Here is a 24,897-nt window from a genome sequence, read left to right as displayed (position 1 = left end):
ATTGTTTATCATTTCAGTGGTTGTACAATAGGCTATAATTTGCCAAAAGTAGAACTTGAATTTGGTGACACTCAATGGCAATTCATGGGGTTTATATATGGACATTTACAGGAATGACATAACAAAAAAACAAAAAAAAAGATAAAATAATAATTAAAAAAAAAGATACATTTCTGATTTGTCTTTAAAAGTTAAATGGTTTTATTTTTTAAAAAAAAGACCTACAATTGGGTAGGGATTCATATGGCCCCATTCCTGGGTGGATCTCGTGTGAGAGGAAGGTATGGCAAATAATTTTGCAATGCAGTCTGCTGAAATGAAAGTGCCACTCTACATTAGGGATGATGTTTGATAAGGAATTATCGAGTTCGAGCCTATTATCGAATCCTCTTATCGAACCGATTCCTTATCGATTCTCTTATCGAGTCCAGATAGGTTGTTGTATATGGAAAAAAACACACAATATTTGGTTTAACAAAAGCTCACTTTTATTATAATAAAAAAATAAAATCTAATAAATAAATAAATATTGACTTTTACCCACCTAAAAAAATAAAATAAAATAAATAAATATTGACTGTTGTTACCCAAAGTATATTAAGTGGGATTTTTCAGAGAAACAAATATATACAGTAACACAAAAACAACCTGTCTCTGTGATCACTATAGGTGTATAAATAATAATATAGTGTTAAATAAAATCAGTCCCTTGGGCACAAAACTGAAAATAATACAGCTCTCCAAAAAGTGCACTTCTGCTGCTATTTGACATAACTGTTTGTTATGATGCTTTGACATTTTTGCACTTTATTTCTTTATTGAAAGAACATTCAATGAAGAGAAAAGTTCTTTGCAAATGTGGTTACAATGCTAATAAATGAAAAGTTAAAGCTAAAAAAAGAAATACACTTTATTGAGTTAACATTATTTCTTTATGGGGGAAAAATGTTATGAGCTAGAGAATATAACAACTACACTACCCAGCATGCAAGGGAGTTAAGAGCATGCGCGGTAGCCCCGAAAAGTGTTGCATGTTGCCACGCTGTGAAAGTAAACGTCAAGAACTCAGCCAACACGCCTCGTCTGCATTATTTACAATTAGACAGACAACACATCTACAGTGTGATTTTGTTTTGTTTACAAGGAAAGAAAAACAAAAGTTAAAAAAGTGAGATATGTTGTATATATATGTATGTGCTGCGGTTGTTTTAAGAACGTTGCGACAGCTGCCGTAAAGGAGGTGCGTTGCTATGTTTCCGGTTGGTCGTAAAAGTGTTCGTCATGTGTTTTACCCTGCTAAAATCTCTAAGTAAAGTTATTCGATGGATTATAGCTATTGTTTTGAACTTTATTACACCTTGGAGCGCTTTTTCCCGTCCATTGTTTTCCTACTTTCGCTATCTGCGCCTAATGACTGAGCTACGTGACGTCATTTATTGTGATGTACCACGGAGCATTTCTGGTCGGGACGGGATTCGAATAAAGAATCAACTCTTTTCCTTTACTATAGTGGTCTCGATAACGGGTACCGGTTCTCAAAAAGGGATTCGAGTCCGAGGACTCGGTTCTTTTCTTATCAAACAACCGGGAAAACCGGTTTCGAGTATCATCCCTACTCTACATTGCAACTGACGCTGTGGTAAAAGTTGGAATTGCCACAAAACACTCTACTGCTATCTGGTGGCTAAAGTGGATAGTGCACCCCCCAATTCATGTTTCATGTGTCAGGTAAACTGTGACGAATGGGGCCATATGAATCCCCTTCCTACTATATGATGAATTTAGTCTTCTCTGACTTAGAAATGTAAACAATGCCAAAGCATCAAATCGTAAGGTTCATGCATTTGGGCGTGTCTAGAAAAAATTGCGGCGACGACTTCAAGTTGTATATGTTTAAATTCAGTATTAAATATCTAGTCATTTTGCCTTTGATACAACTAAAGTTAGCTTATCAGGTTAAAAAAATAATCTTAGGCTGCTGTGCCAGCCCCAAAGCTTCCCAAAGAAGGCCTGTTAAACTCCATTGACTTTTTCCAGGTTGTTTCTTAGTTGGTTAAATTTATTGATGACTATAATACCTGTTTGATGTGTCTCACTAGGGAGTGGCACTTGCATCGCTCTTCTTCATCCTGGTGTCCATCACCACCTTCTGCTTGGAGACCCACGAAGCCTTCAACGAGCTTCAGAACCGCACAGAGCTGGTGGTTGTGGGCAACGTTACCCGGGTAGAGGAGAGGTGGGAAATGGTGACCAAGCCCATCCTCATTCTGGTGGAGGGCGTTTGCGTGGTCTGGTTCACCTTTGAGTTCCTGGTGCGAATCATCTGCTGCCCAGACAAGTTGGTCTTCATAAAGAATTCGCTGAACATCATTGACTTTGTGGCTATTTTACCTTTCTACCTGGAAATGGGCCTGAGCGGGCTGTCATCCAAAGCGGCCAATGACGTGCTAGGTTTCCTCCGAGTGGTGCGTTTTGTCCGGATTCTTCGGATCTTCAAGCTAACGCGACACTTTGTAGGTCTTCGTGTGCTTGGACACACTTTGAGGGCCAGTATAAATGAATTCCTCCTGCTCATCATCTTCTTGGCTCTGGGTGTGCTCATCTTCGCCACAATGATATACTACGCCGAGCGTATCGGCGCCAGTCCAGACGATCCCACAGGTTATAATCACACGCACTTCAAGAACATCCCTATCAGCTTTTGGTGGGCCGTCGTCACCATGACAACTCTTGGCTATGGAGACATGTACCCGCAGACGTGGTTGGGCATGATGGTGGGAGCGTTGTGTGCGCTGGCTGGGGTCCTGACCATCGCAATGCCCGTCCCGGTCATCGTGAATAATTTTGGGATGTACTACTCGCTGGCCATGGCCAAACAGAAGCTGCCCAAAAAGAAGAATAAGCACAATCCCAATCCAGATACTCAAACTGACTCTGCATCGTTTGGGAAGTCGGAGACAAACTCACACAGAAACAGCACTCAGAGTGACACTTGTCCACTGGCGGCTGAGGAGAAAGTGAGCAGAAACCGATCAGGTAAGACTACCTACCGTTCTATATCGAAAGGTTCAATTTATCTGAAGTACTTTTTACCTCCTTTTTGAAAATCTGTTTTTTGTCCTTTTTTTTTTAATTTTAGTTTTTGTTTTGATATGAAATTAAGGTGACCCTCAGCTGACATTTCTGTGTTTTAGATTTATTTTCACTTTCAATTGAACACTTACATTTTTTTATCAATGCAAATATAACTTTAAACATTTTCTCTCATTGCTTTGTATTTATAATAGTGCTGTTTAAAAAAAAAAAAAAAATCAGATTATTCACACTTTTGCATTTTGATTTTTTATGATTAATAATATGCTATTACTCTAGGAAAAAAACCTCCCCAATATTTGAACATAAATGCAGTTGTATTGTTACAATGTCATTCAGGAACATTTTAAAAATGTTTTACACTTTTACGCTTAAAATACTGCGGCTTCACCACAGACTGGATATTTGTTTGGTTTTTAATTTTTTTGATCATATCTACATTTTTTAAGTCCTTAATTAAGAGTTAAAGGGGAACTGCTTTTTTAAAAAAAAAAAAAAAAAAAAAAAAGTGTTTATTGTTCACAATAATGAGAGACAAGAAGAATCCTAAAAATAATAAAAAACACTTGCAAGATGCAGGTAATCAGAGTCACAGTCAAAGTCCTCTAAAACAACTTCAAAATCCTCCATCAACATTTTATATACACACTGCAAGTCTATATATAATTTAGTAACAGACACATTCATAACAATATGTAATATTTACCATATTTAGGTCATTTTAAGCAATACCGGAGCTTATTTCCTCAGTGCATTTATTTCTGTTCCCAAAGCAGCGCACTTTTGACTTGGAGCAACAAATGTGTGTTCCTACTTCAGGAAAACAATGCATGTGTGTGTTCTAATCATGGCAGACTTAGTAACAGATAACAAAGACGACTATTTTTGGACAAATGAGGATTTGCAACCCTATCATTTTGAAGCTGAATATACAGAGGATTAACTGCTGCTTACAGAAGCAAGCGCAAACAGAGCCTAGAAAGTGAGGTCGGCGTGACTTGACGCTGTAAACGTGGAACATTTTGTAAACGGCGTGCTTACCCAAAATCAACCGGAAAAAACTTTCCCGGCCAGCTTGACCAAGAAGACAACTGTCCATCAAGTGAGTCATTATAACATTGATCATGATACACACAACACATCACTCAAGTAAGAGTACCGTTACTTTAGGATAATATGACTCAAGTAAAAGTAAAAAGTAGTCATCAAAATAATTACTTGAGTAAGTAAGTATTCTGTGAAAAAGCTACTCAAGTATTGAGTAACTTGTGAGTAACTTCTGATTTATTCAGTACTTATTTTTTAATGGTTCTTGGACTACAATTGTGGTTGGTGTGAACGTGTATGTGTTTGTAAAACATAAAAATTAATTTACAATTTACTTTAACATGTTTTCTATAGTTTGAAGTAGAACTCTAAACTGAAATGTGAACATTTCTACTGACACAGATGACAGCACATGATATAAATGTTCTTTTTATTAGCTTAAAAGTAATCATTGAAGATTTGTGCTGCCTTGTCTGATGTCATGTCACTTTTTACAGTCAGTATGTTTCTATATGCTAAATTAGTCTAATAAGTCAAATAATTCAGTTTCTTCTATTTTATATGTGAAGTTCTTGTTTCTATGCTCTTATCTCTAATGTGATTGATGGTCATACACAATGTGCTTCTCGTACACTAGTGAGCGTACACATTTCAGCTTGTTTAGATGTATATACAATAGAAGATAATGCTATACGCTAATAAGCTAGTGCTTGTAACTTTAAAGCTACAGATCTGACGGATAAGTACAACTTTCCACTGATTTTTTATGTTGTTAGTAATGTTTTAATGTGTTTAAATTATACTTGTGGTTATTAGGATCATCAGAGACTTACAAAAAGATCACTTTTTTAGTCAACTTTTTTAGGAGCTTTCTGTTCAGCAGTTCTCTCAAACAGATGTGCTGGGGTCATGTCACATAATTAAAGTGTCTTCTTTGGGAACAAGTACGTAGGTCTATATTTTAAAAATACTGACCTATTTCAGCTTCCTATAGCTTTACTTTGTACTTGTTTGATTGGTGAAATGGAATCAAACGTCACTACTGCTTCCGTTGGATTGGCGAAACAGAGTCATGTGACAGTGCCTGCCGGAAGCACGGTCGCTGACATATGAATACATCTTTGCAAGCCTTAATCGATAATTATAATTAATTGTGAAATAAATGTAATAAATCGGAATGAAACTCAATGTAACGGGGTAAAATTAGCATTTCTTATTCTCAAAAATACTAAAGTAAAAGTAAAAAGTATGTTACATCAAAACTACTCTGACAAGTACAATTTATCCAAAAAGTTAGTTAAGTAAATGTAACGGAGAAAATGTAGCGCTTTACTACCCACCTCTGGTTATTATACAGGTTACGGAACGTACGTGAAGTATTGTTGGCGATATTTGGATGCATTTTCAAAGTGATTTAGAGGCAGAATGGATTGCTCCCATTAGCTGCATTGCTAGCCAACTAGAACGAGCAGATTATTACAAATTAGAATGCAAAAAAAAAAACCTGAACTTTTGTCTTCTTGTCTCTCATAGGGATTGTGTACGATAAGCACAATTACAAAAAAGTGCAGTTCCCCTTTAAATTACTATATACAGTAAACTAAAAAAAATCATCTGCGATGAGGTGGCGACTTGTCCAGGGTGTACCCTGCCTTCCGCCCGAATGCAGCCGAGATAGGCTCCAGCACCCCCCGCGATCCCGAAAGGGACAAGCGGTAGCAAATGGATGGACGGATGGATTAAAATATCATAACTACAGTAGTATTGGAGACCAAGCCAAGCGCACTGTTCAATATTGTGTCCACTGCTTGGTTCAGCCTCAGGCAGCATTACTATATTGGATTAAAAGGGTGTAGAGGTGATTAAAGGGTGTTATTTCATGTCTAAAAAATTTCATGTTTAAAAACCTATTTAGAAAGTAGTAAACCGTTTTTTATGTTCTCGCTGTGAAAATATTTAATTTATTGTTCTTATTATTGTACAATTCCTACTTCGCCAGAAATTCATTTATGGCGATCATGTCTCGAACCAATTAACAGCGATAAATGAGGAATGACTGTACTTGAATGGTTTTATTTGAATGCATTCCATTTATCCATATATGCATTGCCCTGATCACTAACCATATAATAACTTGCGCTGCCTTTCAGGTAAACATCCGCAGTTAATTTTAAGGACCATTTATGGTCAAAAAACATTGCTTAATTAATCTGCGTTCATACATAGTTAATGTGAATATTTTCAGAGATTAATCACATGAATGGTAAATGAGTTATACTTGTATAGCGCTTTTCTACATTGAAGGTACTCAAAGCGCTTTGACACTATTTCCACATTCACCCATTCATACACACATTCACACACTGATGGCGGGAGCTGCCGTGCAAGACCCTAACCACAACCCATCAGGAGCAAGGATGAAGTGTCTTGATCAAGGACACAATGAACATGACTAGGATGGCAGAAGCTGGGGATCAACCAGGAACCCTCAGGTTGCTGGCACGGCCGCTCTACGCACCAAGCCACGCCGTCCCTGTTAACATGAGTTAACTTATTATTTTTGACAGCCCTAATTTATAACATTGCATAACACCGCTTGCTTTTTATTTAACTTTATAATTATATTATAATCTATTTGGCACTTCCTGTTGGTGCCATAGGCAGGTGTCTCAATACGTGCGTCCATGTTTTGATTGTTCATTTATTTGATGCTTTTTAGTAGAGATGTCCGATAAATGCTTTAAAATGTAATATCGTAAATTATCGGTATCGGTTTCAAAAAGTAAAATTAATGACTTTTTAAAACGCCGCTGTACGGAGCGGTACGTATCCGGTAAAACGCGAACGTAGGGAGAAGTACAGAGCAGTTGCGTCTCCCAGTCAGCAGCCCCTCCCCTCTCCCCTCTACCACACACAACACAGGAGTTGACGATTGCAGCATGAGAGGTTTACTGGCGACGCTTGATGACCTCATCAAACCGCCACGAGGGTAGTATAACAACAACAAGAGTGTGTTGTTGCCGGTGCTGTAGCCGTGGCTAACAAGCCAGCGAGCTCGATGACTAACGACACCATGTCTATGGTTTGGGATTATTTTAAAGTGTGTCTGACGGATAAAAAACTGACAATTTGCAATGACTGCTGAAAGTTGGTTATGCGAGGAGGAACCAAGACGTCTTCCTTTAGTACGAGCAATTTGATCTCCCACCTCTTCAAGAATCATAAGGAGATACACGATGAATACAAGCGGAAGATGGATGAAAAGCAAAGACAGAAAAAAAGTAGTACCACACAGTTGTCGCTTAAAGACTCCGCCGAGAAAAAACAAAAATACAGCAAAAACCACCCCAGGGCGAAAACTCACGTTGTGGTCAGGGACAACGCACGCAGTATGGCAAAAGCTACGGTGGAGTTTGGTGTGGCTAGTCTGCCCTGCATGGCGCACACTTTGCAGCTTGCAGTGAGCGGAGCTGCCCTGTCTCAATGCAGCATTTCAGATGATCTGCCTGACTGCTAGACAACTTCAAACACTCACCACTCGCTTGCAGCACATTTTTGTTACTCATACAGATACGTTAGAGCAGGGCGTGTTAATTCCACGACCGTATATATCGGTATCGGTTGATATCGGAATCGGTAATTAAGAGTTGGACAATATCGGAATATCGGATATGGGCAAAAAAGCCATTATCGGACATCTCTACTTTTTAGGTATATGTAAGATCCTTATATTTATATTTAGGTCCACTGTATGTCTTGCCTTTTACTCCTTCTCCCAGAGGCTATACCAATCAGATGAATGTTGTTTAGTCATAAAGACAGTAGCGCACAAGATTAAATTATTCCTTATTACATGGCAGTCAAATTGGATTTCCTCAAAGAAAGACAAAGGTTTCATGCAATTTGCTCTACCTTAGAGTCCCAGTCGTCGGGGGACTTTTTATAAAAGCTTTGGCATTTATCGCTGTGGGTTTTGTTTTGCTGTCAGACTCCAAACAGAACGGGGATGCAAACGTGACCCTCTCAGAGGAGGAAGGCAACAGTCTGACCCAGCCGCTGTCCCCCAATGAAAAGTGGTCACTGCGTTGCACCCGGGGGCGAGATAGATCTAAGAAAGAAGCCACCTGCTTCCTCCTAACCCCAGGAGACCCCGGCGTCCACAGTGGTGAGTTACTTGTAGACCGCAATTCATCTTCTTTTCTCCTCTCAAGAAGGGAATCACACGCGACACAAGCTGACAAGAAGGCTGTCTAGTCACTAGTCAGTCAAGTCATTCATGGAGACTGTCACGCCTGCACACCATGCACACATGAAGTCCCAGACATGAGTCAAACTCTCCCACATGGATGTCTAGCTATGACGTTATTGATTTTAGACTTACTGTATTGCGTTTATGTCTGCGTCCCGATCCTCCCGGGCTGTAGGTTTGAGCTATTGCAGGTTAAAGGAATAATTTCAGCTTCAATTCCAGCCACTTATTTGGTCTACAAATCTAATTAAATGTTTGATGATGAAAATATATACAGTGGTATCTCGTAATCCATTCCAAAAGATTAGACAAAAATCGTACAGTAAAAACCAAAGCGATTTTTATCATAAGAAATAATGTTAATCCAAGTAATCTGCTCCAGACAACTACAAATATGAACAAAAACAAATTGTGTAAAGAATATTTGTAGTTTTACTTGCAAAAAACAATACAAGATACAGTAGTACCTCAACTTAGGAGCTCAATTGGTTTCGTGAGTGAGCTTGTAACTCAAAACACAAATCAATGTTGGCCATTTAAATGAATTGAGATCAATTTATTCCATCTTTGGCCCGCCCAAGACATCTCATTTTAACATGTAACATGCCTTTTAGAAAGAAAAAATAACTTTTAGAGAGTAGTTTTAGGTAGTATTGTAGTAATGTACAGCATCAACCTTGTGTGTCTTCCGCTTCTAACTAGGGGAGACTTAGGGGAAACTAGGGATGGGTATAGTTTATATTTTGACCTATATTAGTACCAAATCGATAATGGATATTTGAAACCGATATTCATTTACAGTAAAAGTTATTTAAACATAAATGGTATACGTCTGTAAACAGCTGGACAAAGCTTTAAGTCGTTTTTTTAAAACATTTTTTTTAAGAAACTTGGACAAGTTGCGACAATGTTTAATGCAGTACTAATCTTGTGGTTAATTTATCGCGCAAAAAAACATCAGGTAATTTTATGAACACCTTTATTATGTGTGTCTAATTCTGCGGGTTAGAGGAGCATCAACATTTGCATTTCAAAATATAGGAAATCTCCTGGGAAAATTGGTAAAAAATATGTGATTTCTCTACAAAACAAAAACTCGCCATCTCCTCAATTTTATAGCAGTTTATGGATTCAACACATTGTAAGGTTTCCTTGTGAGGAACCCTGAAATATTGTGAACATTTAAATACAATCATTCTAGGGTCCTTCTTGTAGCTTATAGATGTGATGTTTTTCAAGCTGGCTGACATAATTTCTTCTTGGATGTTACAGAAAGTATAAGAGTGCTGCCTCTTCTTTACTTCTATAATAAGTTTCCTGTTTGTCAATATATTTACACAAAGTTTGGGATTTTTGGCAGAGATATCTTTTCTGTCATCTTGATGTCCATCCATGTATGTCACATTGTTATTTGATGGAATTATGTAACATGAACCTTGCTCGCTCGTTGCAGTAGCGAAACAAACAACAGAACAGGTAAGACGCCAGGAAAGAAGGACAAAAACTGGATTTCCGGCCAAAAAATGGAAGCTTTAAAAGCTAAGTAGAATAAATATACTGTGCACAAACAATCAACATTGCAGGGGTAGGAGAAAGTGAAAAAGAGACAGATATACCTAAAAATGCCAAATAATCGGCCCAGTCGATAATCTGTTGATCTTAACTTGAAAAAATGGTGCCGGTGCTTAAGTGGTGCCTGACCTGAACTGGTACTTGAAAACATGTTTGTAAAAAGAAAAAACAATGTTTTTTATATTAATTGCATTGAGTAACAATCAAGTTGACCATATTAGTAATTTAAATACTTAAATTCCATCCATCCATCCATCCATCCATCCATCCATCCATTTTCTACCGCTTATTCCCTTAAATTAAAATTTGAAGTAATACATTCAAAAGGAGAACTAAAATCCTCAACAAGTAGTACAAATGCTCCTTGGAACAGACCTGCCCCACAAACTGTCATCGCCCGACTTCTTCTTGATCGCCTACGCAAAATATGTTGGTTTAAAAAAGGTTTACTGCAGTTGCACAAAATCCTTGAAATTGTTCTTTCCTCTTTAAAATTCATTACCTGTCATGATCACACATGACAGTTTTGAATTTTGTTTCCTGTGTTCTATATCACTTTCTGTCCTGGTGCTCCTATTTTGGTTGTCCTTCCTGTTGGATTCCTTGTTTTGCTGCAACTTCACTTTTTGTTCTGTTTTTTGCCAGGACACCTGTTTGCCATCAGTTAATCTAGCCTATTTAGTTCCAACTGTTGCTCCTGGCTGCATTATAGTGCTTTTTACCTTGCAGAGTGTTAGTCTTCTGTGCACTTCCATGCTGCACTAGATTTATTTTGCCTGGCCTTGTTTTTTACAGCACTTGCACTTCACCTTTCTTGCTCTGCACAAGAACGTAATACTACCTCTTTTTTATCTTTAGATCAAATTTATTTTCGCACTTACGAACAAGGGTTTGTTAAATTATTTTACCTCTTTCCAAATTGCTGTTAGATTCTGTGGCACCTGATGTTCAATGAACATAATTGGTTCTTGAATAGAGTTCTTAAACAGACAAACATTGTATATTGGAGCAACTTTCTCTATAAGAAACAAAGTAAATATTGATAATGGGTTCCAGCCTTGACAAAAGTTCTTATTTTAGTAAAAGTTTGTACACATTGAACACAATGTAAATTTATATACAGTACTGCATATCAAACACATATTACAAGAGGTGATGGACAAACTTTCAATTGAATAACAAAGCCAAAACAACAACTAGCTGGACTGTCGTCATTTGCAACCGCTCTGCTGACACACACACACACACACACACACCCACGCACACTCACACTCACTCACTCACACACACACACACACACACACACACACACACACACACACACACACACACACACACACACACACACACACACACACACACACACACACACACACACACACACACACACACACACACACACACACACACACACACACTGTCGCTGACCCTGTGGTGTACTCAGTTTGAAAGCACAAAACTCATTAACTTTAACAGGCAGGTACATCCATCCATCCATTTTCTACCGCTTGTCCCTTTTGGGGTTGCGGGGGGTGCTGGAGCCTATCTCAGCTGCACATGGAATACAACATTAAATCAACTTTGCCTTGATGGTTAATCCTCTCTGCGTGCAGCAGAAGAAAGGTAGACGGGGAGGAGGCAGTGTCAATAACGCTGTGGTTGCTTCCTTATTGTTAGTCCATTGCTTACTTTCAACTCCTTGAGCTAACAATATTAATTTAAATACTTAAATTCCATCCATCCATCCATCCATCCATCCATCCATCCATCCATCCATCCATTTTCTACCGCTTATTCCCTTAAATTAAAATTTGAAGTAATACATTCAAAAGGAGGACTAAAATCCTCAACAAGTAGTACATATAGACATAAAGATCATAGAGAACATACAAAAACCTACATATTTTTGTTAATATTGATGCTCATAATTCTGGGGGTTTATGAATGCAACCATGCTCGTTGTAACCGTCAATGGTGTATAATGAGAAAGAGATACTTTCCCCACCTGCTTCCAGTGCCACCCACACTGGTTTAAATGTAACTTAGATAATGGGTTTCACTATGTAAAGCGTGTTGGGATGGTATTTTATTTTATTTTTTTTAATTTTTATTTTTTTTTGTCATAAAGAAATACAATCATGTGTGCTTACGGAGTGTATCCCTGCAGACTGTATTGATCTATATTGATATATAATGTATATACTGTGTTTTTTATGTTGATTTAATTTAAAAAACAAAACAAAAAAACATTTTTTTAATTTTAATTTTTATTTTTTTTTCTTGTGCGGCCCGGTACCAATCGGTCCACGGACCGGTACCGGGCCACGGCCCGGTGGTTGGGGACCACTGTTGTAGAGTATCTCCTATTGACTCCGTTATAAGCTGACTTTTATTCACGTTTATTTAGCAGTTGGAATGCATTAAAAAAAAAAACCCTCAGTCCTCTTGCCTTTCACAATGATTGTGAACGATAGGCAAAATTCCCCAAAAAGTGCAGTTCCCCTTTAATCCACCAGTAGAGAGGAAAAAAAAGTTGACTTTGTGTGTTTATTTGTGTTTCATTATCAACCATATCCAATTGTATTTACGATCCGCAAAGTATGTGAAAATACCATCTAAACATCACAAAATGCAACAAATTCAGTCAGCTATTTTGAATATTCCGCTCTGAACATCTTCGGCAATTTCCGTTGATTCTACGTCACAGCAGTATTGCTCTGACCAAATGATCAGATCAGTCATACTGGAAAAACGCACATATTGGAAAGAGATGTGGTGTTTCTCATACACAATCCTTATGTAAGTCAAAAACACATATGTTTGGCGTTTTTCCATGCATTTGAAATCGTAAATAAATAGCTAACAATTGAGTCAACAGATCGAGGGTCCTCTATTTTGCCCGTTACCCTCTAAAAAAATCCAGAAACCACCAACAATACACCATTTACATGTTGTGACCTGAAAATTAACCAAATATCAGTGATATTGTTATTGTAAGCGCCATAGCAGACAGCCTATTTTAGCAGCGCATTGATAGCAGTGAGCTAATGCTAGCTTACGCTGCTATCGTTGACACACTAAACTGGCGATTTGCTTCTGCTGCGTGTCAAATATGGTAAATTATTCCTAGATTATAATTCATGCATCTCTCACCTGGAAGTAGACACATGTGGCTATGGATTGAGAGACTGGTCGACTTTCACATCCCACGAGATGCCAAAAAAGACACAAAAAGATGCAACTTTTTTTTAACCCTTTGTGAGGATTGCGATTTAATCTTCATTTAAATTGGAATATGTGAGCGTCTCGTCGGTCGGCATCCCAGCGAGAGTGGAAATATTACAGTAAGTGTTTGTTTTATTATGGTTAGTTTGTATGTTTAGCGCCTAGCAATGCTGCTGGTGCTATCGTGTCACTATAAAGGTGCGTCCGTTTAGCACTCGGCTTCTAAAACCTATTGCTCATCCTCTTTGTGATCAGGATGAAAAATATCAGGTTCTGGATCATAATTTTTCTCAAAGTAATCGTTATTGGATCTCACAAAGAGCACACATTGTTGTTGATGGGGAAGGGATCTGTGGTTGCTACTTCTGCGTCACGGATCACGTGACTGGCTTCCTCATTAACTCTCAAAATGGCTCGGGAATCTGTGAGATTGATACTATTTTGATCTATTTATTTGTGAGCTTTGTTTTTCCACTCTACTGGTAACTTAAAATATGTATGTGATGTAGTAACAGGCACATTAATGATTACATATAATATTTACAGTATTTTGGTCGTTGTAAGCGTTACCAAAACTACTTTCCTGGTTGCATTGATTTCACATAGCTTGGGTGCGTTGGGTGCATGATTAACATTGCGGTAGACCTTCTTGTGTGACCCCAAGCTTGACGCGTTTAAGAGCGCTCATTAAATGGAAATATAGTGTATATACTCTTCTTATATGCACCCACTTCTACTCGCTAGACTTTTGTCATCTCTCTTGTAGAATGCGATTGCGGCTGAGGGCAGTTTTTTGTCATTAGTCAGCTGAGGGTTCAAAAGTGGATCGATGAAGGAGCCTTGTAGTTCTAATTGCATCATTTGTCTGTCTGTATTTGCTCAGTGAAAAAAGTTGTTCTTGAATAATTCTTCATAACTGCTGCCAGCGACTGTTACGTAAACATGTTGTTTAAATAAGCAAATACTTTAAAGTCACATTCTCTATGTTGAGCCTACCAGATGGCTTTAACACACCTGACTTGAGCACAATTATAAAGTGATGTCTATCAGTTTTCTGAAACTCGACATCCGGAGTTTGAATCCTACCATCCAGACTCTTGTCTCCATCAAGTCTTGAAAGCACTAAAGGTGCTTTCCAGCAAAATGCCACTTTGCTGAGATACATTTTTCCCTCATTAGAACGCCAGGAAAAAAGAACAGCACATTTATGGGGCACTTACTGTAGTTTCCTGTGAAACTATTTGCCGATGCTTTTGACAGAACCTATTACAAGCAAATGGTGTTTCACCTCAACATGCTTCCTGAAAGAGTCCTCAGTCCCTGATTGTATGTAATGGCATGAAGCTTTATGGTGTGTTATATTGTCAACAACAAAATTGTACAGCATCGGAGCGTGTTGGCTATGAAGCCAAAACATTGAAATCACATGTTTTGTCAGACTGAACTCTCAGGTCGTGGTTATCTGACCGAGACGTCAACGACAGGTGACAAAAATGTCAAAATAGACGGGTGTGAAAAGAAATGAAAAAGAAACAGAAAAAGTTGTTCCGGAACTCACGTCAATGTTCGAACATTACTGGCCTCGACTGGTCACCCAAATGCTCCTTGGAACAGACCTGCCCCACAAACTGTCATCGCCCGACTTCTTCTTGATCGCCTACGCAAAATATGTTGGTTTAAAAAAGGTTTACTGCAGTTGCAAAAAATCCTTGAAATTGTTCTTTCCTCTTTAAAATTCATTACCTGTCATGATCACACATGACAGTTTTGAATTTTGTTTCCTGTGTTCTATATCACTTTCTGTCCTGGTGCTCCTATTTTGGTTGTCCTTCCTGTTGGATTCCTTGTTTTGCTGCAACTTCACTCTTTGTTCTGTTTTTTGCCAGGACACCTGTTTGCCATCAGTTAATCTAGCCTATTTAGTTCCAACGGTTGCTCCTGGCTGCATTATAGTGCTTTTTACCTTGCAGAGTGTTAGTCTTCTGTGCACTTCCATGCTGCACTAGATTTATTTTGCCTGGCCTTGTTTTTTACAGCACGTGCACTTCACCTTTCTTGTTCTGCACAAGAACGTAATATTACCTCTTTTTTATCTTTAGATCAAATTTATTTTCGTACTTACGAACAAGAGTTTGTTAAATTATTTTACCTCTTTCCAAATTGCTGTTAGATTCTGTGGCACCTGATGTTCAATGAACATAATTGGTTCTTGAATAGAGTTCTTAAACAGACAAACATTGTATATTGGAGCAACTTTCTCTATAAGAAACAAAGTAAATATTGATAATGGGTTCCAGCCTTGACAAAAGTTCTTATTTTAGTAAAAGTTTGTACACATTGAACACAATGTAAATTTATATACAGTACTGCATATCAAACACATATTACAAGAGGTGATGGGCAAACTTTCAATTGAATAACAAAGCCAAAACAACAACTAGCTGGACTGTCGTCATTTGCAACCGCTCTGCTGACACACACACACCCACACACACTCACACTCACTCACTCACACACACACACACACTGTCGCTGACCCTGTGGTGTACTCAGTTTGAAATCACAAAACTCATTAACTTTAACAGGCAGGTACATCCATCCATCCATTTTCTACCGCTTGTCCCTTTTGGGGTTGCGGGGGGTGCTGGAGCCTATCTCAGCTGCACATGGAATTCAACATTAAATCAACTTTGCCTTGATGGTTAATCCTCTCTGCGTGCAGCAGAAGAAAGGTAGACGGGGAGGAGGCAGTGTCAATAACGCTGTGGTTGCTTCCTTATTGTTAGTCCATTGCTTACTTTCAACTCCTTGAGCTAACAAAACTAGATTATTTTTGTAAAACGGCTAAAAATCGATTAAAAAGCAGAAAAAGTAGCACTGAGCACAGTAGTGAACACCTGCAACACTGAGCTGACAAACAATGAGCACCGGAGGCACACTACGGGTGGATGAAACCTTTGTACACTGAGACAAGGTTCGTACAACAAAGCATATTTTTATTCGGTCTGTGGTTCCATCCATCCATTTTCTACCGCTTGTCCCTTTTTGGGTCGCGGGGGGTGCTGGAGCCTATCTCAGCTGCATTCGGGCGGAAGGCGGGGTACACCCTGGACAAGTCGCCACCTCATCACAGGGCCAACACAGATAGTCAGACAACATTCACACTCACATTCACACACTAGGGCCAATTTAGTGTTGCCAATCAACCTATCCCCAGGTGCATGTCTTTGGAGGTGGGAGGAAGCCGGAGTACCCGGAGGGAACTGGTTCGTAAATCAAAAAAATTGTACAATGAGGAGCTCGTAAGACGAGGTTCCACTGTATTGTATTGCAATGGATTATGTATATGTGTGTGACCTAGTGGATGAGGGGTGCTGTGGAAGTGGTAGAACACTATGTTTTTGGGTTTGTTGTCTATTATTGTGATTATGTTTTTTCTGTATTTGTGTTGGAACCTCCATCAGAAACAAGATGCTGCACCTCAAAGAGTTTGTCTTAGTAAATTGAAATAGACATTTCCACAAATGCGTCTGGACTGAGACCCACATTAATTGGGGCCATGTTTACTTCCGCGGACACACTGCACAGCATGTGATGTCGTGTATTGTGTGGATCACTTCACTGACGGTCCCAGGGACCCCATCATGTCATAAAAATGGGGTGCCACAGTACGTTTTTGGGGTCCCATTTTTTTTGTAACCGTTTTGAAAACAAATGATAAATGTATGCATTATCCTGTTATATCTCACATTCTATATAAAACTACATAAAAACATCGTATTTGACCCCCCAAAAAATCAAAATTGGGCATCATAACCTGCAGTGTGAACATAGTCTTTGTGGTTACTGTATGTAGGTCGCAGTTCGCCAATCTGATTGCTCAAATAACATGCTAATATATCTGCTTATCTGTAATATTTAATTAATCCTTATAAAAGCTTGCCTCTGATCACACAAATAGAAAGCTGAGGAAAAACAGAGCACCTTAAAACTAATCTTAGCAAGAGAGGGGAGGGGCTAATTCAATCATGAGCCATGTGTGAGCTGTACATAATAGCTATTACATGCAAATATCACACATTATACTGCACATTACTAGCAAAAGGGGTTCAAGTTACAACAACCAAGCCACCATATGTTCGCTCCCCGCCTCTTACCATGCCGTTGTGTCCTTGGGCAGGACACTTCACCCTTGCCCCCGGTGCCGCTCGCACCGGTGAATGAATGTTGAATGAATGATAGGTGGTGGTCGGAGGGGCCGTAGGCGCAAATTGGCAGCCACGCTTCCGTCAGTCTACCCCAGGGCAGCTGTGGCTACAAAAGTAGCTTACCACCACCAGGTGTAAATGAATGATGGGTTTTTAACATGTAAAGCGACTTTGGGTACTTAGAAAAGCGCTATATAAATCCCAGGTATTATTATTATTATTATATGGAATGATAATAAACACAATAGTTACTGTGAATCCAAAATTAAATCCCCAACTTGACAGAGATGAACTATATGCTGTATGTAATAAAATAGATGATGAGCGATATTAGTCACTTCCCTTAAAAATGTTGCGATTGTGTCATCACAAGAAGTCTCTGCAAGCACTTGCCATTTACACACACAAAAGTAAATATCATCCTGGCTGAAAGCACATTATTTTTGCAGCCTGACAACGGGCAGCTTGTTTCCTAACAAGTAACCCTTAACGACATCACGGCCAGCCTTTCAAGTGGCGCTAAGAGAGAGAGAAGCCCGCCGATGACGTAAAGAGACAGAAAGGCTTCTAAGCTCCGATGAGTTTCCATATTCTCTAGTGACTCCTCTTGCATGATTGCCACTAAAAGGTCTCCATTAACAGTATGGACGGACAAAGTGGATGCCTCCTCTCATGGGCCGCTGACGCATGTTGACCACGGCAATATTAGCATGAACAAAACATTGATATCTAGATTCAAAACAAGACTCTTGTTTCAAAACAGATTTTTAGCCGAACAATCATATCATCATTTTTAATTTATCTATTGTTACATTTTCATGGATGTTGCGCAACCACACTCTGTTTCCACATTAATGTCCGCCCTGAGATCGGTATGTCGTGAGTTCAAACCCCGGCCGAGTCATACCAAAGACTATAAAAATGGGACCCATTACCTCCCTGCTTGGCACTCAGCATCAAGGGTTGGAATTGGGGGTTAAATCACCTAAAATGATTCCCGGGCGCGGCCACCGCTGCTGCTCACTGCTCCCCTCACCTCCCAGGGGGTGATCAAGGGTGATGGGTCAAATGCAGAGAATAATTTCGCCACACGTAGTGTGTGTGCCAATCATGGGTACTTTAACTTAACTTAATAACATGTTCCTCTTCTTCAGATTGCAAACAGCGCCTATGCTGGTCGCAGTCAAGTAGTACACTACATTTCATCTCAGACGCTTCAAGGCACGATTAATCAACATTCAGAGATGAATTAATCGATTCTTATGCCCATCCCAAATAGATAAATACACTTCAGTAATCACATATGGAAGATTAAAGAAAAAACTAGTGGGTGCTTAAAGGGGTACTGCTCTTTTTTTAAAAATTCAGCCTATCATTCTCAATCTTAATATAAGAGAAGAAGACATATGTTTTGTTTTTTAATGCATTCTAAATATTAAATAAATGCGATCAAAAATCTGCTTACAATGGAGCCTGTGGGAGCCACTCTATTCTTTCTATGTATAAAACATCCAAAAACCTCCATTAAGGTTTTATGTACATGCTGTAAGTATACATGTAATGTAGTAATGGGAACATTTATAATAACATTTAATATTTACCTTTTTTGCTCATTTTAAGCATACACGGCGCATTAATTTCAAAAACGCACCACAACTTTTGCTTTTTTTCCTTACTACATCACTGATTTCTACTCACTGCAGACTTTGAGAGCCAACAAATATAATAAAACATCACTCACTGTCTGCTGTCATTAGGATGCCGACCGTTAGAATCTTGTTATATTCCCGTTTAGATGAAGAATTACTCATAATCATCGCGAAGAAAGGGGGCGTAGACCGAGCGTCTTTTTGCGTCGTTTTCGCCATTACCGGGTCTAAAATGGATGTCAAAGTGTACCAACTTGTCAGAATATATCCTTATCCTTCTACTATCCAGGTGGGAGACATGTTTTATGGTATAGAATAAACTTCCACGAGCAAGGAAATGAGGAGGCAGCAGACCTCAGCAACATCTGCACACAAACTTGTGATCACGGCACCGCTATAAATAGTTTGTCAGCGTTAGCGTTTATAATAACAATTTCACTAATATTTGATGAATTGTAAATGGATTACTGTTGGCGGGTTTTAGATGTTACTTATTGGATTTCATGGTCGGAATAGAGGTTGTAAGCAGACGTTTATTTGCGTTTATTTACAAGTTAGAATGCATTAAAAAAAATCCATCCGTCATGTCTTTCATGATGATTTTGAACAATAGTCAAAATTCCCCAAAAAAGTGTAGTTCCCTCTTAAGGTGAACTCTATTAAAACTAGTGCTGTCAAATTAATCATTTTTTTAATTAGATTAATCACACTTTTGAATTTGGATTAATCGTGATTCATCACAGTAAATTATTTTCTTACCTAATTTAAATTAATCTAAAAAAGACCCCGATATTTTGACACAAATGCAATTTTATTGTCAAAATGTCATACGCAAACATTTTTTAAATGTTTTACTTGAATGTAAGTCATTTGTTTTCTCAAAACCTTCTGACAGTTTTATCTTAAGTACAGTTAGGGTTCAATTTGAAGTAATTTTTTCCAGTGAGCACAACAGTCGGAGTCTCCTCACTCATCTTTGCCCTGATCTGATCACTGATCATATAACAACCCAAAACTTTCAGGTAACCATGCACGGTTAGGTAAAATGCGATCATAATGCATTTCGTGGTTAATCTCTGTTTATGGTAATGCGATTGACAAGACCTGTACCTCAGGTCAGGGCTTGGGCTTGTCATGCTTTTGTTGTTATTTTCCTAGGTTTTGGGTTTAGTTTGGGTCCTATAGCACTCCTCGCCTTCCTTTGTTTATGTTCTTGTTGGTAGGAGGTTTCTGTTTGTTTGTTAGTGTCTCCACCTGCTGCCATCACTAATCACACACCTTTATATACCCACCTCGCCATTCCCTCGGCGCAGGTCCAATGGTCAACACGGGCAACCGGTACATTCTTCAGTCCTTGCGGCTGCTAGTTTGTTGTATGTTAGCCTCAAGCTACAGCTTTGTATTTGTTCAAGTTATCTTGCTAAACCAAGTTATTGCCCTGGTCTTCCTGTGCGCCTCCAAGTAACACATTGTTTTGTCTTTTGCCTTGTCATTGTAATTAAAAGAACTCTTACCTGCACGCTGCTTCTGCTCCTGCCTGTACTTCCACATTTTGGGAAACACGACCACATGCGACTTGAACATGACAGCGATAATGTTTTTTGATTAATTGCATAAGTAAATGCATTATGTTTGACAGCGCTAATTTACACAAACTAGATTAGAGCTAAACGTTGCACTATTAGTGACATAAGCGAGTAAATGAAAAAACTTTCTGATTCAGTAAAAAATGTGTTCTTTTTGAACAAGACGTTCATGACTTGCACACCTAAACATTTTGTTTCTGGTAATTCTTTGGGAACCTTTCTGTGCGGATTTTGTATGCTTTCCCAATACTTGTGTGTATTAACCCCTTCATAGAAATGAAAACTTAGAAATTAAATTGTAATTAAAATGAATGTCCTAAATGAAGATGTTTACCTCAATTCTAGAATTAAGTGGGCATTTTTGTGACTGTTTTATTCCAGATCACCCTCTTTGCGGCACAGTATAAGCATGCGATCATTTCATGGCATTAAAAAATACTTCACTTCTAATCAGTGCATTCTCGTCTTTTGCAGAGAGCTGCAAAGACATGCTGGCGCCGCCTGCAAACTACACTCAGACAGAGGTCACCTCGCTAACCTGATGCTGAACGGCTTTTAAAAGAAACAGAAAAGATCATGAACTCAAGGTGCACAACGAAGTCAGCATCTGTCTCTGTTTTTTTCCCTTCCCTTTGAAGGAACTGTAGACTGAATTATTTTTACTGAGGACATTATTTTATTTTTTACTCTCTATCATTCATACATACCGTGTTGAATACAATTGCATACACTCCTAATGTATATAACATGTTTTATGGCATGTATTGCATGATCTAGTGTTGTACCTAGAAAGTGTGTTCATCATTTATTATTAGATTAACTAATGTAGCAAGCAACATTCGCATCCAAGTGAGTTTTTCTTGTATATTTAGTATGGAGTGCAGAAGTAGATTGTTTGAACTCATTAAAGCTTTTAGTTGTTATGCCAGAAAACCTGTCAATATGGGGTCGTACAGTCTAACTGTAACTGTGAACTAGGATTAGACAAAAACTGTTTTATTCTTAGTGTCTTCATTCTGCGCCATTTAGTGTGCAAATCTTTATCCAAATGCAGGAAAGATCAGACAACAAGTTTGTAAAGTAAACCTTTTGTACAGTTTGAGATCACATTGTCTGCTTTTGACATTCACTGTATCAATGCTGGTTGAGTCAGGACCAAATGTAAACTATTGGCGTCCATTTTCACGAGCATTGAAAATACAGTACAAGGCGGGTTGCACTTAGGCCTCATGTGGATTAATGGTGCACGACTATGTGCTGTAATGTAATCTGATTACTTCCTGCAAGTCGTGTGGAAAGCAGCTGTTGTGTTTTTCCGCGGACAGCATTCATTCTTTCTCATGATGTGTTTTGTTGTCCTCACAGCCTACCATAGTGGCCTTATGTTTATTATAACAACTTCACTCTCCATGTATAGCTTTAGTTTATAAGGACATTTGTAAGTAGCACAGTAGAATATTCTGGAACTCATCTGTATGTATATGTGACGTGTACGTACCAAATAATAACAAATTATTCTTTTGATAACTCACCTTTTAAGCCGTATTTCCTCTGCTCTGTAAATGAAGAAGCACATCAATTTGTTTCAAGACTGTTTGGGCCAGATGTCAAGTGTGTGTGTGCGTGTGTGTGTGTGTGTGTGTGTGAGTGTGTGTGTGTGTGTGTAACTTGTAGACATGTGTGTCTATGCAGCTATGAATAAAACAGAGCCTGGAAAGTGCTGTGTTGCAGATATTTTCCTATCAGACGTTTAATCAATGAGCTAATGAGCTAAACCACTGCATTTATTTGCAATAATCAGTAAGTGTGCATGCTCACATTCATTCCAGCTAACCTGTGCTGCTCTCCAGGTTGCTGCACTGAAGGCAGAGATGGTGTACGGAATACATCTCCATGGAGATTTGGGATGACAGGCGACAATAAATACTGTCCACACACACACACACACACACACACACACACACACACACACACACACACACACACACACACACACACACACTGGCTCAGTGCACTCATCATTGTACTGTGCAGTGCACTGTGGTGATGGTGGAGGAGAAGATGGCAGTCAGATGTCATGACAGACTAGTTCGAATTTCCTCTAACAAAATCATAAAAAAAAAAAAAAGGAAGAATGTTTTGGCAAAAGATGTACAAAAAAAAATTGTGATGTGAAACCTGATTCCTTTTATTTGCTTGCGTTCTTATGAGTTACTCACTGAAGTGATTTGGGTACTCGAGTCACTGGTCTGCCTGTGAAGTGGCTCGAGCAGGAAGGGGAGAGGAGACTTGATTTTAGGCCTTTTCCGCATTTATACAAATAGAGTGTGAGTAGCACTTGCACAATTGGTGGCATTTACCTGGGTTCCTTTTTTATTTCAGCGAGCAGTAGTGTTTGGCACACTCACTAGCTGTAATGACACTGCACTTTGTTGGTGTTTCATTATGGCCGTCTTCTGCATAAAAAAAAGTCATTACTTTTGACCAACAAATAAAATGAAAGGTTAGCTAATATTATTTAGCTGTTTTTATTTTTAGAAGCAAAACAAAACACAGCAATACCATAACAATGCAATCCAATTCCAAAACCAAACCCGACCCAGCAACACTCAGAACTGCAATAAACAGAGCAATTGAGAGGAGACACAAACACGACACAGAACAAACCAAAAGTAGTGAAACAAAAATGAATATTATCAACAACAGTATCAATATTAGTTACAATTTCAACATAGCAGTGATTAAAAATCCCTCATTGACATTATCATTAGACATTTATTAAAATATATATAAATTAACAATAGTGTCACAGTGGCTTACACTTGCATCGCATCTCATAAGCTTGACAACACACTGTGTCCAATATTTTCACAAAGATAAAATAAGTCATATTTTTGGTTCATTTAATAGTTAAAACAAATTTACATTATTGCAATCAGTTGATAAAACATTGTCCTTTACAATTATAAAAGCTTTTTACAAAAATCTACTACTCTGCTTGCATGTCAGCAGACTGGGGTAGATCCTGCTGAAATTCTATGTATTGAATGAATAGAGAATCCTTTTGAATCGGGAAAAAAATTGTTTTTGAATCGAGAATCGTGTTGAATTGAAAAAAAAAAATCGATTTTGAATCGAATCGTGACCCCAAGAATCGATATTGAATCGAATCGTGGGACACCCAAAGATTCACAGCCCTAATACGCACTCTTAAGATCAAAATTACAAAAACGGATGTCCAAACGCGGCGAGAAGGCTTCCTTTACTACGCGCTGTAACGTGGCGTTTTGCGGTCAAATGTCAGAGTAGCTGTAACAGTCATGTGGTTTTTTTGAAGTGATGATCACATGGAGGTGCTGAGGGACACAGTATCACTCCTTGGGTTTCATAATGCAAGGATTCTGGGGCTCCATCTAGTGGTATGCCAAAGAATCACTTTATTAAGATACAGTGTTTTATATTCCTATATTCAACACAGTGTTACTGTTCAAACTGTGTGTAATGTTACAGTGGCCGAAAATATTAAATATACTTGTTAAATAAAAAAACCCTCTGCTTTGTTTTTTAATGACTACTTAGGCCTACTACGCTACAGTATTTGAACAAACTACTTGGTACTTGGAGATTCAAGTGTTTTCTGAGGTGGTAATTGTTGAAAAAAAGTTTGAGAAGCACTGTCATAATGCATTGATGTTTCAATATCGTTGGAATCATCACTTGCTAGCAGTAACAGGAGTGAGTAGGTTAACCCATAGGTCCCGATTCAGTAAAAAATTCACAAGTTTTGAACAACTTGTTTATGACTCACACATCCATGCCTGTCAACATTTGCAAATAAGGGGACATTTTTGGAAAATAAGTGAATTTCTGGTCTTTCAACTAATTTGTATTGCAATGGTTTTAATTTGAAGGCCTGACTTAACAAACACATGTTCTGACAATTACAAATACGGTACTAAAACGTATAAGATAAATTATAATTGAGTGGATTTCACCTGGCTATGCAGCTATTTCACGAAATGTCTGTAGATGACGCTACATCAACAGATTTTTAACATCTTCACATGAAACTAGAACCTAATAAATCATTAATTTGATTGTTTTTTAGTGTGTAATGTACATATTTAATGACAAAATACAAATATATATTGTGGGATTTACTCTAAAGATTGTGGCGTGAAAGGTTCGTTCAAAATAAATTCCATCGGGGTGATGTCTTGCCAGAGCACTGGCGGCAGGATGTGCTATGCAAGAGAAAAAAAAGGAAA

At 38.4% G+C, this 24,897-nt stretch overlaps 1 protein-coding gene across 3 annotated transcripts in view; it reads left to right on the top strand.

Moving 5' to 3' along the window:
* The window catches only part of kcnc4 (potassium voltage-gated channel, Shaw-related subfamily, member 4), a 61,605-nt gene extending 38,439 nt beyond the window's left edge, over positions 1–23,166 (top strand). The window contains exons 2-5 of one of the 3 annotated variants that reach the window (XM_062054221.1): positions 2,100–3,036; positions 8,129–8,305; positions 21,104–21,216; positions 22,480–23,166. In XM_062054221.1, coding sequence (XP_061910205.1) covers positions 2,100–3,036; positions 8,129–8,305; positions 21,104–21,171 — 1,182 coding nt within the window. In that variant the 3' untranslated portion in view covers positions 21,172–21,216; positions 22,480–23,166. Of the gene's footprint in view, positions 1–2,099; positions 3,037–8,128; positions 8,306–21,103; positions 22,316–22,479 lie in introns of those variants that run through there. The other 2 variants (XM_062054220.1, XM_062054222.1) reach the window with 2 other exon arrangements.
* Positions 23,167–24,897: the final 1,731 nt, after the last annotated feature.

The sequence above is a fragment of the Entelurus aequoreus genome, linkage group LG07 (assembly GCF_033978785.1).
Source record: "Entelurus aequoreus isolate RoL-2023_Sb linkage group LG07, RoL_Eaeq_v1.1, whole genome shotgun sequence".
In the NCBI taxonomy this organism is placed as follows: domain Eukaryota; kingdom Metazoa; phylum Chordata; class Actinopteri; order Syngnathiformes; family Syngnathidae; genus Entelurus; species Entelurus aequoreus.
This window is presented reverse-complemented; position numbering and strand designations above follow the sequence as displayed.